This window comes from Clinocottus analis, unplaced genomic scaffold, assembly GCF_023055335.1.
Source record: "Clinocottus analis isolate CAN_PGR_092001 unplaced genomic scaffold, fCliAna1.0.p SCAF_19, whole genome shotgun sequence".
NCBI classification, from domain to species: domain Eukaryota; kingdom Metazoa; phylum Chordata; class Actinopteri; order Perciformes; family Cottidae; genus Clinocottus; species Clinocottus analis.
Window position 1 is genome coordinate 2,121,851 of NW_027175920.1, and position 20,650 is coordinate 2,142,500.

At 47.0% G+C, this 20,650-nt stretch overlaps 2 protein-coding genes across 2 annotated transcripts in view; both read left to right on the forward strand.

Moving 5' to 3' along the window:
* Positions 1-5,513, forward strand: part of cox10 (cytochrome c oxidase assembly factor heme A:farnesyltransferase COX10) — a 28,431-nt gene extending 22,918 nt beyond the window's left edge. The window contains exons 5-7 of the mRNA XM_068582901.1: positions 255-325; positions 3,237-3,469; positions 4,266-5,513. Of these exons, the coding sequence (XP_068439002.1) occupies positions 255-325; positions 3,237-3,469; positions 4,266-4,708 (747 nt within the window). The 3' untranslated portion in view covers positions 4,709-5,513. The remainder of the gene's footprint in view (positions 1-254; positions 326-3,236; positions 3,470-4,265) is intronic.
* Positions 5,514-8,983: 3,470 nt separating this feature from the next.
* Positions 8,984-20,650, forward strand: part of hs3st3b1b (heparan sulfate (glucosamine) 3-O-sulfotransferase 3B1b) — a 16,580-nt gene continuing 4,913 nt past the window's right edge. Inside the window, exon 1 of the mRNA XM_068582903.1 lies at positions 8,984-9,903. Within this exon, the coding sequence (XP_068439004.1) occupies positions 9,281-9,903 (623 nt within the window). The 5' untranslated portion in view covers positions 8,984-9,280. The remainder of the gene's footprint in view (positions 9,904-20,650) is intronic.

The window sequence follows — 20,650 nt, forward strand, 5'->3', positions numbered from 1 at the left end:
ACGCGCCGTAAATCTTGTGTTTGTCCGTCAGTATTGCTTCTCGGCACCTCCGCGTTGCTGGGAATGAACCGTCATCCGTGTAGGAGGCGCTCCAGAACCGCACATTAAAAAAGAACCCCCACTTAAAGGGGATTTTAGGCAACGCCAAAGTGATGAGTTGCATGAAGTAGTTCATCATCAGTGTGTGTATGTGTGTTTTCAGTGTGTGTGTTTTCTGCATTGTGACCCACTTGTGCTTCTTTCTGTCTCCGCAGTACTTCGAGGTGCCCTTCGACTCCAACATGAACCGCACAAAGAACCGTCCGCTGGTCAGAGGACAGATCAGGTACCGCTTCCTGTCTTTGTGCTTATTTAGCAGCATTCTCCCTTTGTTGAGTCCGGCATTGAGGCCGCAGAGCAAACGCTCCATGACGGCTCCTGAGCTGCTTCATGTGCAACGCATACAGGGCGACAGTCGTCTCGATCGCTGACCTTTTTTACAGGGACGGTTTTTTTTTCCTCTGGGTGAAACTGACCTACTGACTCAAAAGCAATCGTGTATTTGCAGTGCACATCATGAGGACCACGCCTTCGATGAAAAAGGAAGCAGAGCAAACATCCATGTTGACTCAAACCCGTCTGTTCCACGTTTCATTATCGAGCTATCGCAGAGCGGAGTGTGTGGGTTAGCGGCAGCTGCCAATAGCAGCAAATGCACATCCGGCCTGTACACCCGTCAGGTGGGACGCGAGGTCGGGTGGAGGGGTGTGACCACGGTTTAGGTGTCGGATAACCTCGGTATCGCCACGCTCCTGCGAGACTGAGTCATCAGGATGATGCACCCACTGATGCATGAACCAAAAATAAAATCACGCAAACCAACATGTCCAGTTCCTCCCTTTGTCAGCGCCAGAAAACTGCCTACTTTGCATTTTACTCTGACAGGAAAATTGCTCCATCTCCCCCCTCTTCATTTATTTTATTCAGTTGGAGCAAAAGCAAACAACCTGTTGACTTAAGTGGATGAAACGCCTCCCGCGGCAGTCCAATCCACATGCGGCTAGCAAGTGGGAGCTAAACAGGCACTTTGCTGACTGAGACGGCGCGTTAGGGCCACAGCTGGACCTTGACCCCGCAGCTATCTCATCCCGCTTTTTCGTGAAATTCTCCGCTGACATGCTGTTTAAAAGTGGGACTCTCGTGCTGCCGGCGCCGGTGATTGAAGATGTTCTCTCGCTATCTAAACACAGCCTCTTCCCTCTGGCTTTTAGCCCGTCCCCGCTGACAGGAGAGGAGGTGTGTGTCCGTCCGTCTGTCTCAGAGAAGCATGGAAACACAAGCTCTCCGGCTCTTTGTTTCTCCCCTCTCTCTCTCAAACACACACACACACTTGGGAAGAGACAGCGGGCAGATGGGAGGCTGGACCGTCCTGTCAAACAAGACATCAGAAGGCCAGATTTTTACACATTTCAATGTAGGACGAGGCTTTGCATATGCCGAATGACGTCTCCACACACACACACACACATCTGTGTTGTCCGTCTGCACGGCACGACGCAAGAGTCTCGGAAACAGTTTGTCATCTTTTGGTCTGGGCTACAATGCTGTATCGTCTTTCCTACCTTTTATTGTTCTTCTGTAAAAATGTGGACGACACAACCCCCCCCACGTCCTCTGTAGTGGGTTTTGCGGAGTTGGAGAACTCGCACATGTGGTGGCGCTGAATAGCTTTCGGCTTGCGAAGAGAGGGAACATGGGAGATTAGTTAAGGTTTTAGGCACGGTCGTCATCTGCAAATGGAGTTGGCTCTTTTGGGATCACTTTGGGATAACTTGAACTGGTTTTACTATGATTTCTGTTGGTCTATATTTCTTTTTTTACAGGAATCTGGCCTCTCAAAATCATGTAGCCGGATAAAAAAAAAGTCTTTTGCAAACTGTGAAGCTGCTTTAAAGTCGTTTTATAATTCAGTTAATCTGGCTCTTAGTGCAGAACCACATCTCAGAGAAAAGTTCTCCTCTTTCTTATTAATGTCACTTACCCTTCTGCTCTCTAGCAGCTCAACCAAATGCAGCACTTTTACTCGACTTCTTTGCCTTTTTTTTCCTGCACAAATCTGCAGCATTATAATATTTAAAGGGTGTCAGTGATAATGATCTTGCAGGATTAGTCATTTCTATTTTTCCCTCTCTACATTTAATATTTGCTCTAATCTGGCTGTCAATACATTAACTGTGTGTGTGTAAAGCTTGTGGAAACAGTCCACACGTGTGTGTGTGTGTGTGTGTGTGTGATGCCTGGTCTTTGTAGAAGTCTCAGTTTTACAGCAGTCCCTGAAGCCCTCGTGTTGTCGGTCAGGCGTCCACATTTTATTTTGACCCCCTCGGACCATTTAAATATTTAAATCGTCTCGTTTCTTTAACATGTTAACATCACCCACCTGACGCTGGGCCTATAGGCAACACACACACACACACACACACACACACACACACACACACACACACACACACACACACAGAGCCCGCCCACATCCAGCCTGCACGGCCCCACCTCAGCCCACATAAAACAGACATAACACCACTAATCACATTAATGTCACAATCTTTCTGCTTGGGCCACACCGCCAAAATAAAAGCCTTTTTTTTCTTTCTTATTTGAAGAAAGGGGCTCTGCGTTTGGTCAAGATTTTAATCTCAACCCCTCTCTCTTTAATTTATGGAGCATTTGCTGGTGAATTTGAACCAGACCTCGCCATCGCTGCTTTCAATAAAATATGAGGGGAGGAGGAAGTCCTCATCCGGCTAAAAGCCTGAGCCGCAGTGTGTTTTTTTCTACTTTTTTTTCAGTTAGTTTTGATCTCTGGCGTGTGCACATGCGCTTCATCTTGCGGGGCTACTTTTATCCCCCGACGAACTCTTATCAGATGAGCTTCCTGTGAGCCTCCCGTTTGGAGACTCAGCCGTGCTCGGTTGCCGAATGTTGGTGTGTGGCCCCCATGGGGGTGGCTGTGTGTGTGTGTGTGTGTGTGTAACGTGGAGCTATCGGTGTATTATCTGGTGTCTGCACAAGCCCACCAAACTTTATCATCCCATAGTTCCCATGGCAGTTATGGGCTTTTGTCTGAGTCTGTGTTTTGTAACTTGCCTTTCATCAAGAAAAAAAAACAAAACATCTAAAGCTTTTTTTTTTTTTCTACTTTGCCCTTTTGTGGACACTTGTTCTCATTGTGTGTCTTCCTCTGTTCCTCTTACCAGTCCCCTCCACGCGGTGTCCTTCGCTTTGGCCTGCGGCGTTCCCGGCATCGCTCTGCTCTCGCTGGCGGTGAACCCCTTGACGGGCTTCCTGGGCGCCCTCAACATCTTTCTGTACACCTGCTGCTACACTCCGCTCAAGAGGCTCAGCATCGCTAACACCTGGGTGGGCGCCGTGGTGGGCGCCATACCGCCCGTCATGGGCTGGACGGCTGCCACCGGTTGTCTGGAGCCAGGTACGACGAGGGGATGATGACGCTTTAAACCGGGAAGAGATTCCTCAAAAACACAGATTTCACTGAATCCGGCCTCAAACGGGTGCATTTGTTGATTTTTCTCTGTTTTTAAACTAAAGAAAATTATAAATCTAAACTGTAAATTGGAGGAAATAAGCAAGTTGAAAACACATTTTAGGATCTGGGACACTACAATGAGCTTAATTGATACTGATAGAATCATTAATTGCGACTTTAGTCAACAAATGTGTGATCTTTGGTGTCACTACTCTCACTTTCAAATATCCCACCGTGTGCTGAGATACAACCCCAGCATAAAAAAAGAAGAAAAAAATATGTATATAATATATATATATATTATATACATATTTTTTATTTTTTTCTTCTTTTATATATATATATATATATATATATATATATATATATATATATATATATATATATATATATATATATATTCGTAAAACTATGAACTCTTGTATAAAAAAGAAAAAAAAATGGTACAGAAATATAAGAGATGAAATTGAATGAATATGTGTATAATCTATATTATACATATATGTATATTATTTTCAGAATAAAATGTAAAGAGAAATAAATGTGTTTAAGTTATAGAAGTACTGCATGTTATTACCATTATATGATTAAAAACAGGTACTTTTCACGCAAAGATTCACAACATACAACTTTTATTTTATCACTTTATTATTAACCAATATTTTGCACGCTGAGCACATTACAGTCCTGCATCCTCACCCTCCTCCTCTTCCTCATCCTTCTCTCCTCCCTCCTTCAGGTGCTTTGTTGATGGGTGGCTTCCTGTACTGCTGGCAGTTCCCTCACTTCAACGCCCTCAGCTGGAACTTGAGGGAGGACTACTCGCGCGGCGGCTACCGCATGATGTCCGTCACGCACCCGGGCATGTGCAAGCGCGTGGCGCTGCGCCACAGCCTGGGCCTGGTCGGCCTGGCGGCGCTGGCGCCCGCGCTGGACGTCACCACCTGGACCTTCCCCGTGGTCTCCCTGCCCATCAACCTGTACATCAGCTACTTGGCCTTCCGCTTCTACCGCCGGGGCGACCGCGACAGCGCCCGCAAGCTGTTCTTCTGCAGCCTCTGGCACCTGCCCATGCTGCTGCTGCTGGCGCTCACCTGCAAGAAGCCTCGCAGGGAGCAGGAGCTGGAGGCGGGGCTTGTGGCTCCGCCCACAGCTTCTCCGCCCCTCGCGCTTCAAAGCTAACGCGCTTCAAAGATGCCTGACACTTTATTGTTATTGGGACGCTCCCTCGGCGTCTCTCTGAACCACTCGTCGCGCTCGGAGGAGGCTTCTGGATGACGGACACATTATTTTATCTCTTTAATCGAAGCCGGTGGCGCTCGCCGCAGACCAGGAAAATGAGCCGGAAAAAGGTTTTGGATCAAAATATACTGATTTTACAGAAACCACACTGAGTTATTACATCAGGCCGTAATCATTTCTGTGCGTGTGTGCGTGTGTGTGCGCGCTGTATATATTCTGTATTTTATTTGTATAGCTTCTCCCCGTGTTGTACATGACTGACGTTATATCTTGTACACTGTAAATCGCTCCTGTGGATCCACACGGGGATCAAATCAGTGCATTCGTGCAAATGCACACGAGAAGAAGAGGATACGTCGCCGACGTGAAGACGTCGAGGAATCGCAAGATGGATGTTTTTGATTTGCGTGAGAAAATAAGACAAATGTAAACCGTCTGAAGCAGCTGCAACACCTGATGTCTGCTGATTTGACTTTAACCTGGCGCACTTTGTTACCGCTATTGTTCTTCTTCAACGGTTTACTTCAGTACCAAACCAAAGGGAGCAGCTCAACCCTCTGTTTCAATAACACAGAGGGAGGAAATGTTCCCTCACAATAAAGTCAAAGCTTCGTGATTGTACTTGTGTCGAATCATTTCCCCCGTTGTAGAAGTCGAGGCCTCGTTAGGTGGCGCCGGCCTCGCGTCCGCATCCCATTCGGATTCAAGTTTCAATCGCGGCCTTACTGGATCTGCTCGCTTTAAGCGCAAAATCGCCGTCCCTCCAATGAGCTCCATTTAGCGGCCCACCTCCGCACCTGTCAGTCAACATGTGCTCCCCCTCCCCTCACCCCTCACCCCTCACCCCCCCAACCCCTCTCGCCGCCCCCCTTTGCCCCTACTTTTGGTATTCGGTTACAATTCCATCACCGCACTCGGAGGAACGAGCGTTCCCCTTTTCGCTGCCCGTCCAACCTCCATAAAGTTAAAGGGAGGTGGGTGTGTGTGTGTGTGTGTGTGGGAGGGAGGGGGGCGGGGGGGTTGTGGGATTTAGCCAAGGCCGGGAGACCTGAAACGGGCTCGACATCGTCGTAAAGTGTCTGACCGGATACAGAGTTTCATATCAGAGAGGGGGAAATGGGAGCGATCGAGCCAGCTGTTACACTTGAGAGAGAAATGGAGGGGAGGGGGAGGGAAACACACACACACACACACACACACACACACACACACACACAACCTGTATGGAGATTGAATGTCAACCTCCAGTCGTGCTTTACAACATCCGCTCCTCTGGAGGTGGAGTGCTGGTGCTGTCTTGTCCCCTTTGCCAGTTTTCTTTTACTTTTCTGGAGTTATTCGCTTGGGTTGTTGCACCTACTTCTTCTTCTTCTACTTATTTTTCTGCTGCTGCTGCTGATGGTTGAGTATCAATTCTCTCCCTATATTCAACGTCAGGCCGATAGCCGAGCTTTCAACAGGTGCTAGATTTATGAAGCCACAACCTGCAGAGCTTCTCCTCCTCCGATGAAACGAGAGAGGTGTCCCCCGAGCTGCTCTTCATGGTGAAAGGTAAAACCGTCCATGATTTAAGTCTCCTGCGTGTTTTTTTCCTGGGAGTTTTCTTTTTGTTTTACGGCCCAAAGCGCTCAAAATGTCTCTTTCGCTTTGTACCTCGCGGTCCTCGTGCAGAGTGATGTACGTGCTGCTTCAGATCCGCTGAAAGCTTCTCCGTGCTCGCCTCACATCTTGGCGTTCGCGGCGCCGACGGCGTGCGGTCCCCGGGTTTGTGACATCACGGCGGCGGCGTGCGAGCTATTCGTGGGGTTCGATGTGCAGCCTGTGGGAACTTGAAACCTCCAGTGAGCGTGCATTCAGACTGCTGAGGAGACGGCCGGAGTCCAAACCTTTTTCTTTTGGAAATGACAAATATTTCCATATTCATAGATTATTTTCTTTTTAATGCAATGTAATTGTAAGAATTTTAATGATGTATGTAGTTTTTTTAAGGGCTAAACATCAGACCTCTAATTATTATTCAAAGCATATAAAATATGATATATCTTAACAGATGTCTGGAGCGGATTTAGTCATCGCTGCACTTAAAATGTATCACATTTACTTATGTAAATGTGAAGAAAAACTTCAAATAAAATCCTTCATTAGTCAGCAATTTGTCATACTCTTTCACTTCCTATTTGCATAAAAAAACATGGAGGCTGCTCTCCTTCCCATTGCTGATATCCACCGTTAAATCATTCATAAGTGAGTCTGAGTCAACAACAAATAAACCTTTCAAATAAATCTGTAAACAGGAGAGGAGTCCACACACTGCAGTGTGCAGTCAGTGTGTCCGCAGCTTGAATAACATCCACAGTGTGAGTCTCTTACAGGATGACCTCTGGCCTCTCCAGAGGTCGCTGGTTGCAGGAAACCCTTAAAGCAACTGAAGCTGTGCGACGACTAATAAACCCCTTTAAGTCCCTGCGAGGATATTAGAGAAATAAAAGACTAAAACATGCAGTGTAAGGAGGAAATAAATAAATAAATACACTCACATAAACACGCAACAGGTCTTCCTATTGGCCAACACAGACGGGACACATTTACAGACAGATTTACGTCAATTTAAATAAATAAAAAGGTTATTTTGAACATGACGTTTCGCTTTCGATCCCATTGCGTCTCATTGAGTGTCGTAATGCCTCGGGTTGTTTTTTTCGGCGAGACTTTGGCGACGTAATTTCCCACCAAAACTACAAAATAAAAGCCTCCAGTTCATATATAATAAAACACATTGATATATAAGCAGATGTTTGTCCATTAAGTTTGATTTAAAGCAGTCATGTGCATGTGTGTCGTAACGCGGCTGCAGCTCGTGGATCTGCTTTGACTCATCTCCAGTCGAGAAATAGTTTATTTTTCTTCTTCTCTCTCTAAATGAAGAGCATATTCTCAATGCGGGACATATTTTCATAAATGCTAACTGTGTGCAGCCCCGCGACTGAATTATGTCCAGAAAGAAAACTAATTATACGAGCTTTTGATTCATTTTCGTGCAGACTTTTACGAGTTCTCTGCAGACTCTCTCTGCTGTGATTAAGGTCAAAACTTCTCAAGTACAAATACACTCAATATTTTTGGAGAAGAAATAAAAGGTTTGTAATAAATTGTGCTTATTGAACAGACTTCTAAAGTGTGTTTTGAGGCCTCAAAGTCACACATAAGGCAACAATAAAACAACAAAGTCATTATTTAACAGTAATTATGTAAAGATAAGTATATATTCAGTGTCCAATATGTTGAATTAGTGATTTCAGCTTTACAGCCTCCAGTGTTTTAGCCGTGAATTGTTCAAAGTGGCGTAAATATTTTGGAGACGTAAAGTAAGTTATTATAATACAGAAAGAACAGATTCAATTAAGACGCATAAGCAAAGAAAAACATGCAATATAAGTAGGTATATTTCATAGTTAATTTGACATAAATGCTATTAAATTACATGTGCAAATTATCAATTATCATTGCAGTTTCCCTCGACATGGAGTCGTATCTTATCTCATTATCGCTTTTATGCCTCCAGGCCCAATTGTTCAGATTAACATTAACATTAATTATGCAATTAATTATATAACTAAAACCTGTCAATTGTAACGAGCTGTGAGAGTTATATGTTTAATTGTATGAATATAAATATGAATATGAATATAAGAGCGTGAACTGACGACTTGTGACGTCGCCATCCAGTAAAGTAAAGTCAAAGTGTGTTTGTTAAGATTTAAATGGCTCATTTAAATCTGCTTTCATATTTCCCTTAACTCTTTCCTTTATTTTTGAAGCTCCTGATAAGATTAAATTGACAGATTATGCATTTCATAATTAAAAAAAAGTTTAAAAAAAAGTTCCAAACAATATCAGAATCAACCTGCGGGACAAAAAAACAACAAGTAAAACATTTCAAAAGTCTTCCGTGGCTCATGGTGACCGACATGTCCGCGTTAATTGGCGTCCGGTTCCTCAATAATAAAGTTTCCCAAAAACTCTCAGCAGCGTCGCGCACACATGTCTCCACACCCGCGGCTCCCACGGCCGGCCCCGCCCACGCCTCTCCCTGATTGGTCCCCTGAGCTCCTCTGCCCGCTCGCCCATTGGCTGCCGCGTCCTTCGCTCCGGCGCGCGCCTCTCTATAAGGTCTCGCGCTCCGGGGCTGCGGCGTTTTTTCCCCTCTATCAGAGCTGAGATGAACCCGGAGCAGCAGCGCGGTGCGCATGTCGCCCAACAAGCTCCCACATTGTAGCCAACAACAACAAAAACTATGATTTCAAATTCCTCAATGCCTTTCCAGAGCTGGATGTATCCCTCTCTCCTCGTGTGTGTGCATGTGTGTATGTGAGTTGTATTTATTATTTTTCTTTTTTTTTTTAGTTTTGAGGTGGAGGCATGTGCGTAATTTTGCGAGGATTGTCGAGGTGCCACCAGGAGTGAAGTTGGGCAATATGCGCCGCTGGGATATGATTTTCAACCGAAAGGCTTATGGAATATAGCCCGGTTTGTCACAGCCTGCATGTCCTCTGGTCCAGCCCCGTGAAGAAGAAACTAATCCTCCTCAGCATCATGTTCTTCATCTGGGTCTACATGCTGTACTCCTGCGTGGGCTACTGCTCCACCATGCCCAGTCTGGTGGTGGACAGCTACCGGGGCCGGGACACCGGCGCGGCGGCGGCGGCGGGCAGGAGGACAGAGAGCGGCAGGACGGACCTGGTGGCCCGCCTGCTGGCCCAGCCGCAGCCCTGGGAGGATATAGAGAGCGACTACGAGGAGCCGTCCATCAGGACCGCGGCGTCCCGAGACCTGCTCAATAACGAGCTGGAGGCGGACCGAGCCGACGACTGGGACGAGATGCGCGGCGAGCAGCAGCAGCAGCCGCAGCAGCAGCAGCAGCAGCAGCAGCAGAGAGCCCCGGAGCCCAGCGCCATGTCCAGCTTCTCCAACGGCTCCGGGAGCAAAAAACTGCCGCAGGCGATCATCATCGGGGTGAAGAAGGGAGGGACCCGGGCTCTGCTGGAGTTCCTGCGGGTGCACCCGGACATCAGAGCCGTGGGAGCGGAGCCGCACTTCTTCGACCGCAACTACGACAACGGGCTGGAGTGGTACAGGTACGAGGACCCCGATGTGCGTGAATGTGTGTGACATGAGAAGCGCGCGGGTCATTTAAGATGATTTAATTGCTCCATTAAAAAAAAAAGATGTAAAAACAGTTGTGATATAGATGAAACAGCCAATATGGTAAAAAAATAAAATAAAATAGGAGTGTTATAAAATGTTAGATACATGTTATTTATTCATCTACACCGTTTCAGCTTAATAAGAAACTCATTAACTCCACATTGGTTTGATGCGACCTCCTTCAAAAGTATGACAGATTTATACTTTTATATATATATGTATTCATTGTAATAATTATCCAGCAAATTTAGAGTTTATTGCAAAGTGAAACTATTCAATTAGATTTACACGGTGACATTTGGTTGTGACTCTCGTGTCCATTTCCACTGCCAGCTCACACATTAGTATTATATTATTATGCTTTTCATTAATTGCATTAGTTAATGTTACGCCCTGATCGCGTGTCTGTCTGATATGTTTATTTATTTAGTTAAAGCATTGATTGGTGTCACATTACGTGAGATCAGACCGGCTGGCCCGCTGCTTTCTGCGACGCGCAGTGATCTCTGTTGGACGGTGCGCAACACTGCAGCTCCACGCAGACGTGTCTGCGGCTCCTGCGTCGAGTTGGATTGAGAAACGAGTTGCTTGTCGTGTTGTTGGTGTTGTTTTTTCATTCTTGGCACGATTATTATGCGTTTTTAATCATTTAAATCTGGTTTGTGCGCTTTGGCGGTGGAGGAAAGTAGTGCTGAGCTCCGCTCTGAACCTTCATGGTGCGTTTGTGTCGCGATAAAACGACACGGATTCTTCAAACTCTTTTTTTCTCTCTTCACTTTCTGAGAACCAAAAAAAAAAGAGACGTCTAAATGTTTTTTTGTTGTGTCATGTAGAATATTTCTCCTCATAGGGTCCACAGATGGTTTTAATCTGTGTGGCCATTCTTTAAGTCAAAGGGCTCCACAGGCCGGACGGGTCACGTTGCGAGGGGAGGAAGAAAAAAAGATCTGCAAGACAAAAGTGAGGATCACTTCGAATAAAACCTGCTTAACTTCTCCAGCAACAGCAACATTATCCTCTTCAGTCACGACGAGTTTCCTCTGATCTTCCACCAGTTTGTTTTTTTAAAATCTGATTAATGCAAATCAGACTGGATGTGTTTTTCAAGTTTAATTTATGTGTAATTAAACAAGCAAAGGTCATAATAAGCTCATGAAACGTCCAAATCAGCACACTGATTAGCTATTTGACTTTAAATATGCTATTATTTCCTGTTTGTATATCAGAAAAGTATTTTCTTAAGTTTTTATCTGAAGCTCATCTGACAGATTAATATATATATATATATATATATATATATATATATATATATATATATATATATATATATATATATATATAAAATATGTTTCTGGATCTCAACTGTAGGGATTTGCTCTTTTTTTGCAACACGTTAAATATGCAGGCCCTCTCGGTGGGCCCCCACCGACGTGCAACATAATGAAGAAGAAAGAGAGGAAGAAAAGAAGAGCGAATGGGGAAGCGAGTTGGCAGCGTTCAGACTGAAGACACCGTTTCCTGCTCCCTTTGATAGAGACACAGATCTGCTTTTTTTGGGAGGAGGGATTTTTTTGGGAGGGGGGGGGGGGGTGAGTTTGTATGGAGGCAGTTATTTAACTCCCAACTTCTCCGGGTAAAAAGAGAATATAGTTTGTCGAAGGCCATGAAATCAAATTCCTCCCATAGCCGTGCAGAGGAAGCTTTTTCCAAATTGTCCGGAGCACAATCTCACTTTTTTCTGTCCCAGAAAATGAATAAATAACCCAAACATGTCCAGTCTGACTTGTTGAATTCGGCATTGAGAGGACAAACTTGAGGACACTTGAGATAATGTGTGTGTGTGTGTGCGTGTGCGTGTGTGTGTGTGTGTGCTGTGAGGCATTTCATGCTGCAACAGGACACCCCAACAGTGTTTACGCCGCACAAAAGTCAATTAACTTGTTTGTGTCTCCGACTGCTTGTAGAATACCATCTTGACACTTTAACTGCAGTAAAAAAAAATAGTTTCAGAGGAACAGCTGGTGAAAGCAAAGCAGCCCTCGTCGTGGCGAGAGAGAGAGAGGGAGAGGGAGAAGGAGAGAGAGACAGAGACAGAGAGCGGGGGAATAGAAAAATAAAAACAGATTCTATTTCTTCCAGTGAGAAAGGAAATCATTCATTGATGAGCCTCCAAAGTTTCCCATTAGGACGAGATAGCAGACGAGGAGCGCTGCAATGTTCCACACACGGGGCAAAAACTGCGTGGCATTGACATCTATTCTGTGGGAATATGATCTGATCACTGTGTGTGTGTGTGAGAGAGTGTGTGTGTAAGTGTGTGTGTGTGTGTGTGAGAGAGAGTCACCTTGTTTGTTCATTTGCACAATCTCTCTGCTCCTCCTCCCCGACAAATGGATGCACATTTTGAGCTGCCTCTCTACCGAGTCAGCCATAGAGGGAGCAGAAAAGACTTGTGTGTGTGTGTGTGTGTGTGTGTGTGTGTGTGTGTGTGTGTGGAGGGGAGGGAGGGGCGTTCCAATATGAATGGAGGTGGCGATAACAAGTCTTATTGTGGATTTCTGATGCCCTTTGACAGTTTTTATTTGTGCCAAAGACAAACACACGATTCATGCGTTTGACCGAGGGGTCCCTGTATCAGGAGGTACACATTTCCACAGTGAGGTCATGCATGAACTCGCCCCACACACACTCACACACACACACACACACACACGGTCAGGCCAGTGGGGTTGAGTGTGAACAGGAACGCCGCCTCGGCGTTTCTCGGTTTCTGTTTGCATCTGTTTGGTGGTTTTTGTGTGAAAGTCGAGTCGACTGCCGGTCGATAAGTAAAAAAAAAAGTTGATTCCTGAAGAGATTGATAATCCATACGCAGAAGATTATGGAGGTCGAGGTCAGCGGGGTTTAAAACCAGCCTTAAGCTTCGTCTAAAGTTAGCATGAACGTACGCTCTTCATTGTATTTATCCTGCTTGTTGTCTGGATGATGTCACACAGATGGATTATTATGGATTTGTTGCTTCATGAAGTGTGTTTATTGTCGTGCGTTTGCTGTTGTTGTGTCTCCCTGTCCAGGGAAAACAGATGCAAATGGTCTTTTAGCTAACTCTGGTGCATTTAGTTGTATCACTTATGCGAAAAAAAAAACAATACAATCAGTAAATAAAGAGAATTATCTGCTTTCCAGAAAGAGGAGACAAAGTGAAGAAACTTTTAAATAAGTTATAAAATTATGAAGAAAAAAAAATAAATATATACACATATATATATTATTTATATATATAGTATATTATTTTTATTATTATTTCTAAAGAATAAAATTAAATAATAAAAAATAAATATATAGATATAGCATTCTTTTTTCTATTCTTTATATATATATATATATATATATATATATATATATATATATATATATATATATATATATATATATATATATATATTCTTGCTTTATGGGAGGTTGCACGAAAGTTGCACTTACTGTGTGTGTGTGTGTGTGAGTGTGTTTGCAGTTGGTTTGAGTCCCTTTCTTTCAGCAACGTGGACACACACAGGGTGAAAGCTCCGCTCTGGTTCTCTCTCAGTACATCATTTCACTTCCTGCTGACGCTGGTTGGCTGCGCGTCGCTCCTCGCTGTCGCTCTGCGGCGCACGTCGCTCTCTTCATATTCCATTCAGCCCTATTGGCTATGAAGGGGCTTTGACACATGATTACTGTGCTGTGGTTTTGCTGTCGTGTCGCGGGCTCCGGTCCCGCTGCTCGCTGCCGCCGCCGCCGCCGTGGCTCCTCCCACTCGGAGCGGCTTCAGCCTTTTAAGCAGGCAGAGCGGCAGTCGTGCAGCTCCAGGCCCTCACGGGGCGGTTTGAGGGTCGCGTCGTCGCTTCAGAAAGTGTCCCTTTTGTGTGTTTTTTTTTTTCTTTTTAAGCTTAAATGTTTGCGAGCTCGCTCTGTCACGAGGACGCAGTAAAACATCTTCTGAGCACACGCGATGTTCATCCTCCCCCCCGTGTGATGTGGTTTGCGATCAAAAGCTTCAGTCTCTGCACAGAGAAGAAGACACATGGTGGGATTGGAACCGGCGCCATCCTCCGAGCAGGATGTCTCTCTCTCTCTCTCTCTCTCTCTCTCTCTGGTCAAACCTTTTGTATCTAGCCGGCGATAAAACGCTGTGGAGGTAAACAGACCGACGAAGCAGTAAAAGCTACTTCTGTGAAAAAAAGAACAAGGGGGGGCATTGTTGAAAAGAAGACTCCCTAAAAAAATGTTACGCTATCGGAGTTGCGGAAGTCAGCGCTGTTTGAGAGCTGTTATCTAAAGCCCCCCCCCCACCCATCACCATTGGTGGTTGTTGAGCCGGCCGTGTCGGGGACAGTTCTGGATGGGTGCACGCCCCCTTTTATCTGCTCGCCGCAGGGGGTGCTCCTATTTCCCCGCGAGGTGACCCGTCCCCACCCCTCTGTTGCCACTGACCTCGCCCTCTTTCCTTCCTTCCTCTCAATGGAGCCAGAAGAGAGGCCACCTGGTTCTTTGGAGCCCCAGTGAAGGGCATCAAATCTCACACACCCCCCCCTGCCACTCACACACACACACACACACACACACACACACACACACACAAGCGCTGATGTTTGCATACACGGGGATGTTATGGTGAAAGCCGATACGGCTAAAGTGTCGCGACCAAAGCTCAGCTGCGGAGCCGCGTTGGTAATAGTCCGGTCACAAAAGAACGAGGAGCGCCACGGACGGCGCGCACAAATGTTCAGCGTGGCCTCCTCTTTCTCCTCGCTCGCTCTCTCTCTCTCTCTCTCCTCGGGGATGGCCGGTATTGATCGGTCAGGCCTGATTGGAGATAATGTGCGGAGACGGGTTAAGGGCCTTTTGACTGGGGGTCAGACCCGCGTCTGCTCGCTGACGGGTTGTGTGTGTTGACCATCTGTGTGTTGGGGGGTTCGATAAAAAAACAATACCAGCGCCGACTCGGTTTGAGTCGCGTCGCGCCGGCGGTTGTTTTCTCCACTGAACCGGCGCCTCTAACGCGGTCGCAGTCGGAGAGGAGGAGACGACGACGACGGACTCTGGGATGACGTGATGCTTTTTGGCGCTCGCTCCCGACCGCTCGCTTCCTGATTCCCGGAAAACCTCGCGGCTCCTCCGGGGACCCGGAGCGGCCGTCCAGCTGACAGCAGGTTTCACATCCTCTCCGCCGCCGGGGCCAACGTTTAAACACAACAAGCAGTTTTTTCAAACTGTGCCTCTGTGTTGGCTGAAACCTCCACCTCGAGTTCCCAGATGAGTGGATTATTTGTTAATAGCATCCCGCCACGTCACCCTCCCACCCCGTCCCGTCAGAGCTGCTGCTCTCCAGCTGTGCACTTGCTCGGCTGTCGACCAGGAACACTGTCATCTCGGGCGGGGCTCGCTGACCACGAGTGGCCGTGGCCTCGGCTCCTCCTCCTCCACCCGAGGAGGGAAAGTGTGAAAAAGGGGCCGCTTTCATCCCCGACATTACAAGCAGTTAATTGTGGAAGGGGGAGACCTGTGGAGGAGGAAAGAGCTGCACGCTGGTGTCCTCCTCCACGCCAGTGAAGACAACATGGCCGCCGCAGACAGGAACCTCCCGCTGGAGGATGAAAAAAAAAAGCCTGTCGAACATTCACACACTTGATGGAAACAGCGAAAACACGCGCTCGTTTGAATAAAAAGAGAAGAAGAAGAAGAAGAAGAAGAAGCCTCGTGCGGCCGCCGCCAAAGAATGTCAATTTCCTAAGTCGACGACTATAAAAGACGCTCATAAAGAAGTGCAGCCAAGTCGCATTTGGAGGGAGAAAAGGAAGCGATCAGACTCTCCTCTCGCCCGGATTAGTCCCGTTTCTAACGAGGTGATAATTTGCATGTTGTTGCACATGTCAGAACACAAGCAGACATCCTCCCTCCAGAGTGAACGGTCATCCCTCTTCACCGCACGCAGAGAGGGAGAAGAAGTTCCCCTGGAGGCTCGTGGAAACACTCCTAATCTGTTTTTTATTAATCATCCGCTGTTCGTCAGGAAACTCCTCGCTGCTTTTTGGGAAGAGAAAAGGAGAAGGTAGCGGAGGAGGAGGAGGAGGAAGAGGAGAAAGTGATGACAGTAAACCTGTGAAGCTTCACTCGTCCCAGGTATTAAGTCCCAGAGGTAGCCATTAGAGCGCCTGCCTCTGGGAAGACACGACACACGACACACACACACACACACACACAGAGGAGGATGAGGGTCTCCAGAGGTTTCCTTCAGCCCGGCAGTAAGAGAGCAGCGTCCTCATTAGGAGCCCTGAGTCGTCTCTCTGCTCGACAGCAGTCACTCGCTCCCCGATGAGATGCTGTAAGAACACTTGAGCTCCAACTCCAAGACAACCTGGCCAAACTCCACTCACTTCCAATTATTTCCCACCACGACGAGCCGTTTTTTTCCTCTTTCTCTCTTGCTCTCTCGCTCTCTTTTCCCGCTTGTTTAACTGATCAGAATCTGGAAACCGCGCGCCGTGCGCTGCATCTCTTGGACGCCGCCGTCAAACCGCTGCGTTTCCGCTCGGAGAGAGAGCGGGATATCCGGGAGAAAAGAGCCATTTGTGTCAAAAGGTTGAGGTTGTGACTGTGTGCGTCACTTTCTCCTCCTCTTTTACAATCTCTGTCTCTTGCACTGGAAATAAATCTGGCGCGTGTCGCCTCTTCGTTTCCATCTCTTTGCATATTTGATCCAACTCAGATGTTGTCGTTTTTTGAAATCATGAATTTTAAATTGATAAATTCAGAGCACTCTGCACTTTTGGCAAAGGTAAGCCAGTGGATATGAAGGGAAAAAGCAGATTTTTATCCATTTTTTGCTTTTGAAAACAAACAATCATCTAAAGTCTCCTGTCCGGGAGCTGACATACATCTTAATAATCTCCTTTTCTCAAATATCTCTCCTCCACCGCCTCCACTAACTCCAGTTGGATCAGATCCCATCACTGATACAGCGGCCGGGTGAAACCATTTGTCACCAATGTCTGCTTTTTGGCAAAAAACGGGGCCTGGCGTCCTCCGCGGTAATTATCTTGTCTTCGCGGCGCTCTGAGATATTGCAGGAGACAACATCTAGGCTCGAATCCAAAGCAAACTGTCGGATCGCCCCGTGGTCGTCGAGCTCTCCTCCGTCTTCTTGAAAGCAGGTTAAATCGTCGTAGAGCCGGTTCTCTCGTTGAGCTCATCACGCGTCTGCTCTCGGGAGGCCGTACCGCAGGAATTTGTAAACCATTAACCTGCGAGGACGTGTGTGAGGGAGCGGAGGGAGGAGGGGGGGGGAGAAAATAATAATAAAGAGTCCAAACACGCAGGAAGCTCAGTGAGTGACATGCCAGCAGAGAGGAAATCCCCTCTTTCTCTCACACACTTTGTAGTTCACCTGTCTTCAAAAAGGTGTGCAGGCAGTTACGGATGACAGGCAATTCAAACAGGATGCAAAGCAGCTCGCTCTCCCACTGTGTGTGTGTGTGACTGTGTGTGTGTCTGTGTGTGTGCATCGAGGGAGGAGTGGGGGTGGTGGCATGTAGCCTATGTTCTTCTGGAGTCTGTTTCATCTTTTATTCATCTTTGCTGTAGCGAGATCAAGGAGTCCTGCGCCTCTCGGTGCATGTCAAGTGTCAGGAAATCAGTCAGAATGGCTGATTCTGCACACACACACACACACACACACACACACACACACACCTACAAACACAAAAGCCCACGCTCCACCTGCAGCCCTTCATTGTTGCTTCCCCCTTGTTGTTTTTATTTATTTATTTTTTCCATCCCGTCGCGGTTCATCGGTTTTATTTCCCGTCCGAGCTGTCAGGCCGATGCTGATGGAGCGGGTGTGTGTGTGTGTGTGTGTGTGTGTGTGTGTGTGTGTGGCTGGCTAACACCTTCAGCAAACACACTGGTCAGTGAAGGATTACAAGCGCTTAACTAATTCGGGGGTCTTCTCCCGAGATGTCGAGTCGAGCGCAACGAAGAGATCTTTCACTCCTTCAGCCACGAAAAATGTACTTTTTAAAAAAAAAAAAGTTTTGGGGGGATTCAACGTCTTTTACAAGCTTGAAGACGCTGTTGCACATGCACGAGAGGAATCTGTTGGAGGAGGAGGAGGAGGAGGAGGTCGTTCTCTACGTTCTTCCCCTTTCACCAGCTCGTCTGTTATATTTATCCCACATGGCGGTGGACTCCTTCGCTTCGCTGCGGGGTTATTAACACTCGGGTTATTCCTCGCAGCCGCCTACGGCCACAGGCCTGAAAGAAGAAAAAACACAAAACTGCATGGCTGTGTTTGCCAAATAGCAACACATATACTCCAAAACAGATTTCTTTTTTTCCAAAGCGAGGGGGGAAAAAAAGGATAATTACTTGCAGTGAATTGAATAATGTGCGCCTGTCATGGATCCGCGATGCCGCCCATCACACGGCGACCACATGAGAGACGACCGTCTCGGCTTCTCTTAAGTAGTTTCAGGGCGTCCTAGAGAGGAGGAAGAGGAGGGGAGGGGGGGTTATTACGCTGTTTGGGTGTCTGACCCCATGTAGTCCATGACATGATACCACGGTGGTTAGCTCTCTATTTATTTATTCGACTTCGCTCGCGTCTGATGTCGCGTCCAAAAACCAGACCCCGAGAAGCTGGTCTGGACGGTCTGTGACCGCACGGCCCGACTCCTCCCCCTTTCGCTTTCTCACATTCTCTCTGTCATTCACTTACCCACTCCTACACACACACACACACACACACACACACACACACACACACTCGGTAAGAGACCACTCTGCTGAAGCATAACTCCAGAGAAGGAGCAGATGATGGATGGATGGGGTTTGCGCCGGTCGGGTTAACGGCTGTGTTTTTCCCTCCCGAGCCGGAGGGTCAGTGGATTCCCAGGCCGCTCCGACTCCTCGATGGAGTCGAGGAGTCCGGGAGCGGCGTTCATCACCCGGATCAGGAGCGTCAAAGTGTCACGGAGCGACAAGCGGGACGAAGGCTTTGTCGGATACCGGTCCGCTCTGGAAGAGATTAAAACGATAGCCGCTGCGTGGCGCTTTGACCTTTGACCTCCCATCCTGTTGTCCCGGACTCCCTTCTCTAATCTCCTGTAACTCCTCCGTGTGAAAGTTAGATATCCGTATTCAGCTTGCATTGAGCTTCATTTTTGATTTATTCATCTTTACTCTACTTCAACGAGGGCCCTCTTGTGTGTAGCATCAGTGCGCTGTAAATATGTGTGTGTGTGTGTGTGTATTTGTGTACTCGAGTCACATGACTTGAGTCAACAATTTGATGACATTAGACTCGACAAAATGAAAAGGAAACTTGGACTTTAACCCCCTGGTGACGCGTGACTGGAGGCTTTAGACTGAAAAACACTTTACCCCCATGGTCAAAGCTTGAAAACTGTTATTTTAAAAAGTCTGCCACGAATAAATTCAACTTTTTTTTAACTTAATTCTCTTCTATTTTTGGAAATATATGTATTTTTCCAACAAAAATTCATGATCTTTCTTGTAAAAATGGCATACAATGTAGTGACGAGCGATCCAAACCGAATTATATGTGAAATGTGTCAAAAATAAAGTTTCTCTCTCTGCTCATGGACCTCGAACGGTATCTTAAAATACAGAAATGGCAAGGAAAACTACCTCCAAAGGACACTGGCTCCAGATATCTGGAGGAGACACCGTTCCATCTAGGTCTGAGTGTGTGTGTGTGTGTGTGTGTGTGTGTGTGTGTGAGTGTGTGTGTGTGATACCAGGCCCGGCCTGCATTATTAATCCTTTTAGCAGACGGGTGATTTGAAAGTGGGGGCTTCCACTCAGCCACCTTCCCGAGTTTCCGGTGACACCATTATTCGGTGAAGCCTGTTCATTCGAAACCTCGGGAGCGCCGGACAGACGACTCTGATGAGGAGGACGAGGGCGCGGCGGCGGCGGCGGCGGCGGCGTCCCTCAGGGCGTCGGGGTGTCGGGTTTACGAGCGGGTGTGGCAGACGCACGCCGAGCGTATCAGACGTGGGAGCTAGATACATGCAGGGATCTCTGGCTCTCCTCATCCAGGAAATGAACTGTCACACAGCGCTAAGTAGCCACATGCTAACACCTGGACTGCGAGGGCTTGCGAAAGAGACCAGGTGAAGCTTTTTCTCCTCTCTCTGCGACCATAACTTCTCCATATTCTTGTTAATTTACAGCCCATAGCCGTGCGCTGTGGTTGCACATGACGCTCCAGGCCCGCTAGCGGGGTGTGTTTCAAAATGTCTGACTTCTGTGTGTGCTAAAATGCTACGTTGAGAATATTCAGTGAGGCAGCAGAGGCGTGCATGCCGACCTCCCTTTGTAGTGCCGATAGTGTGTGTTTGTGTGTGTTTGTGTGTGTGTTACATAAACATTTTTGCTCTCTTCAGTTCCATTTCATCGCTTCTCCCGCTGCGAGAGCCGGGAGCTTAAAAAAAAAAAGGGAAGCGCCGCTAACGAACACTGCTTTTATTTACCGCTGACTCGTCATGAATTCATGCGTATCTTCACGTGTCAGCGATCGCCACGGGTCCGCTGTGTTTCTCGCACCAGGAAAGACATTTTTTCCGTCTTGTACGCGCTCAAAATGCTGAAAGGGATCACATTTTCAACACGTTT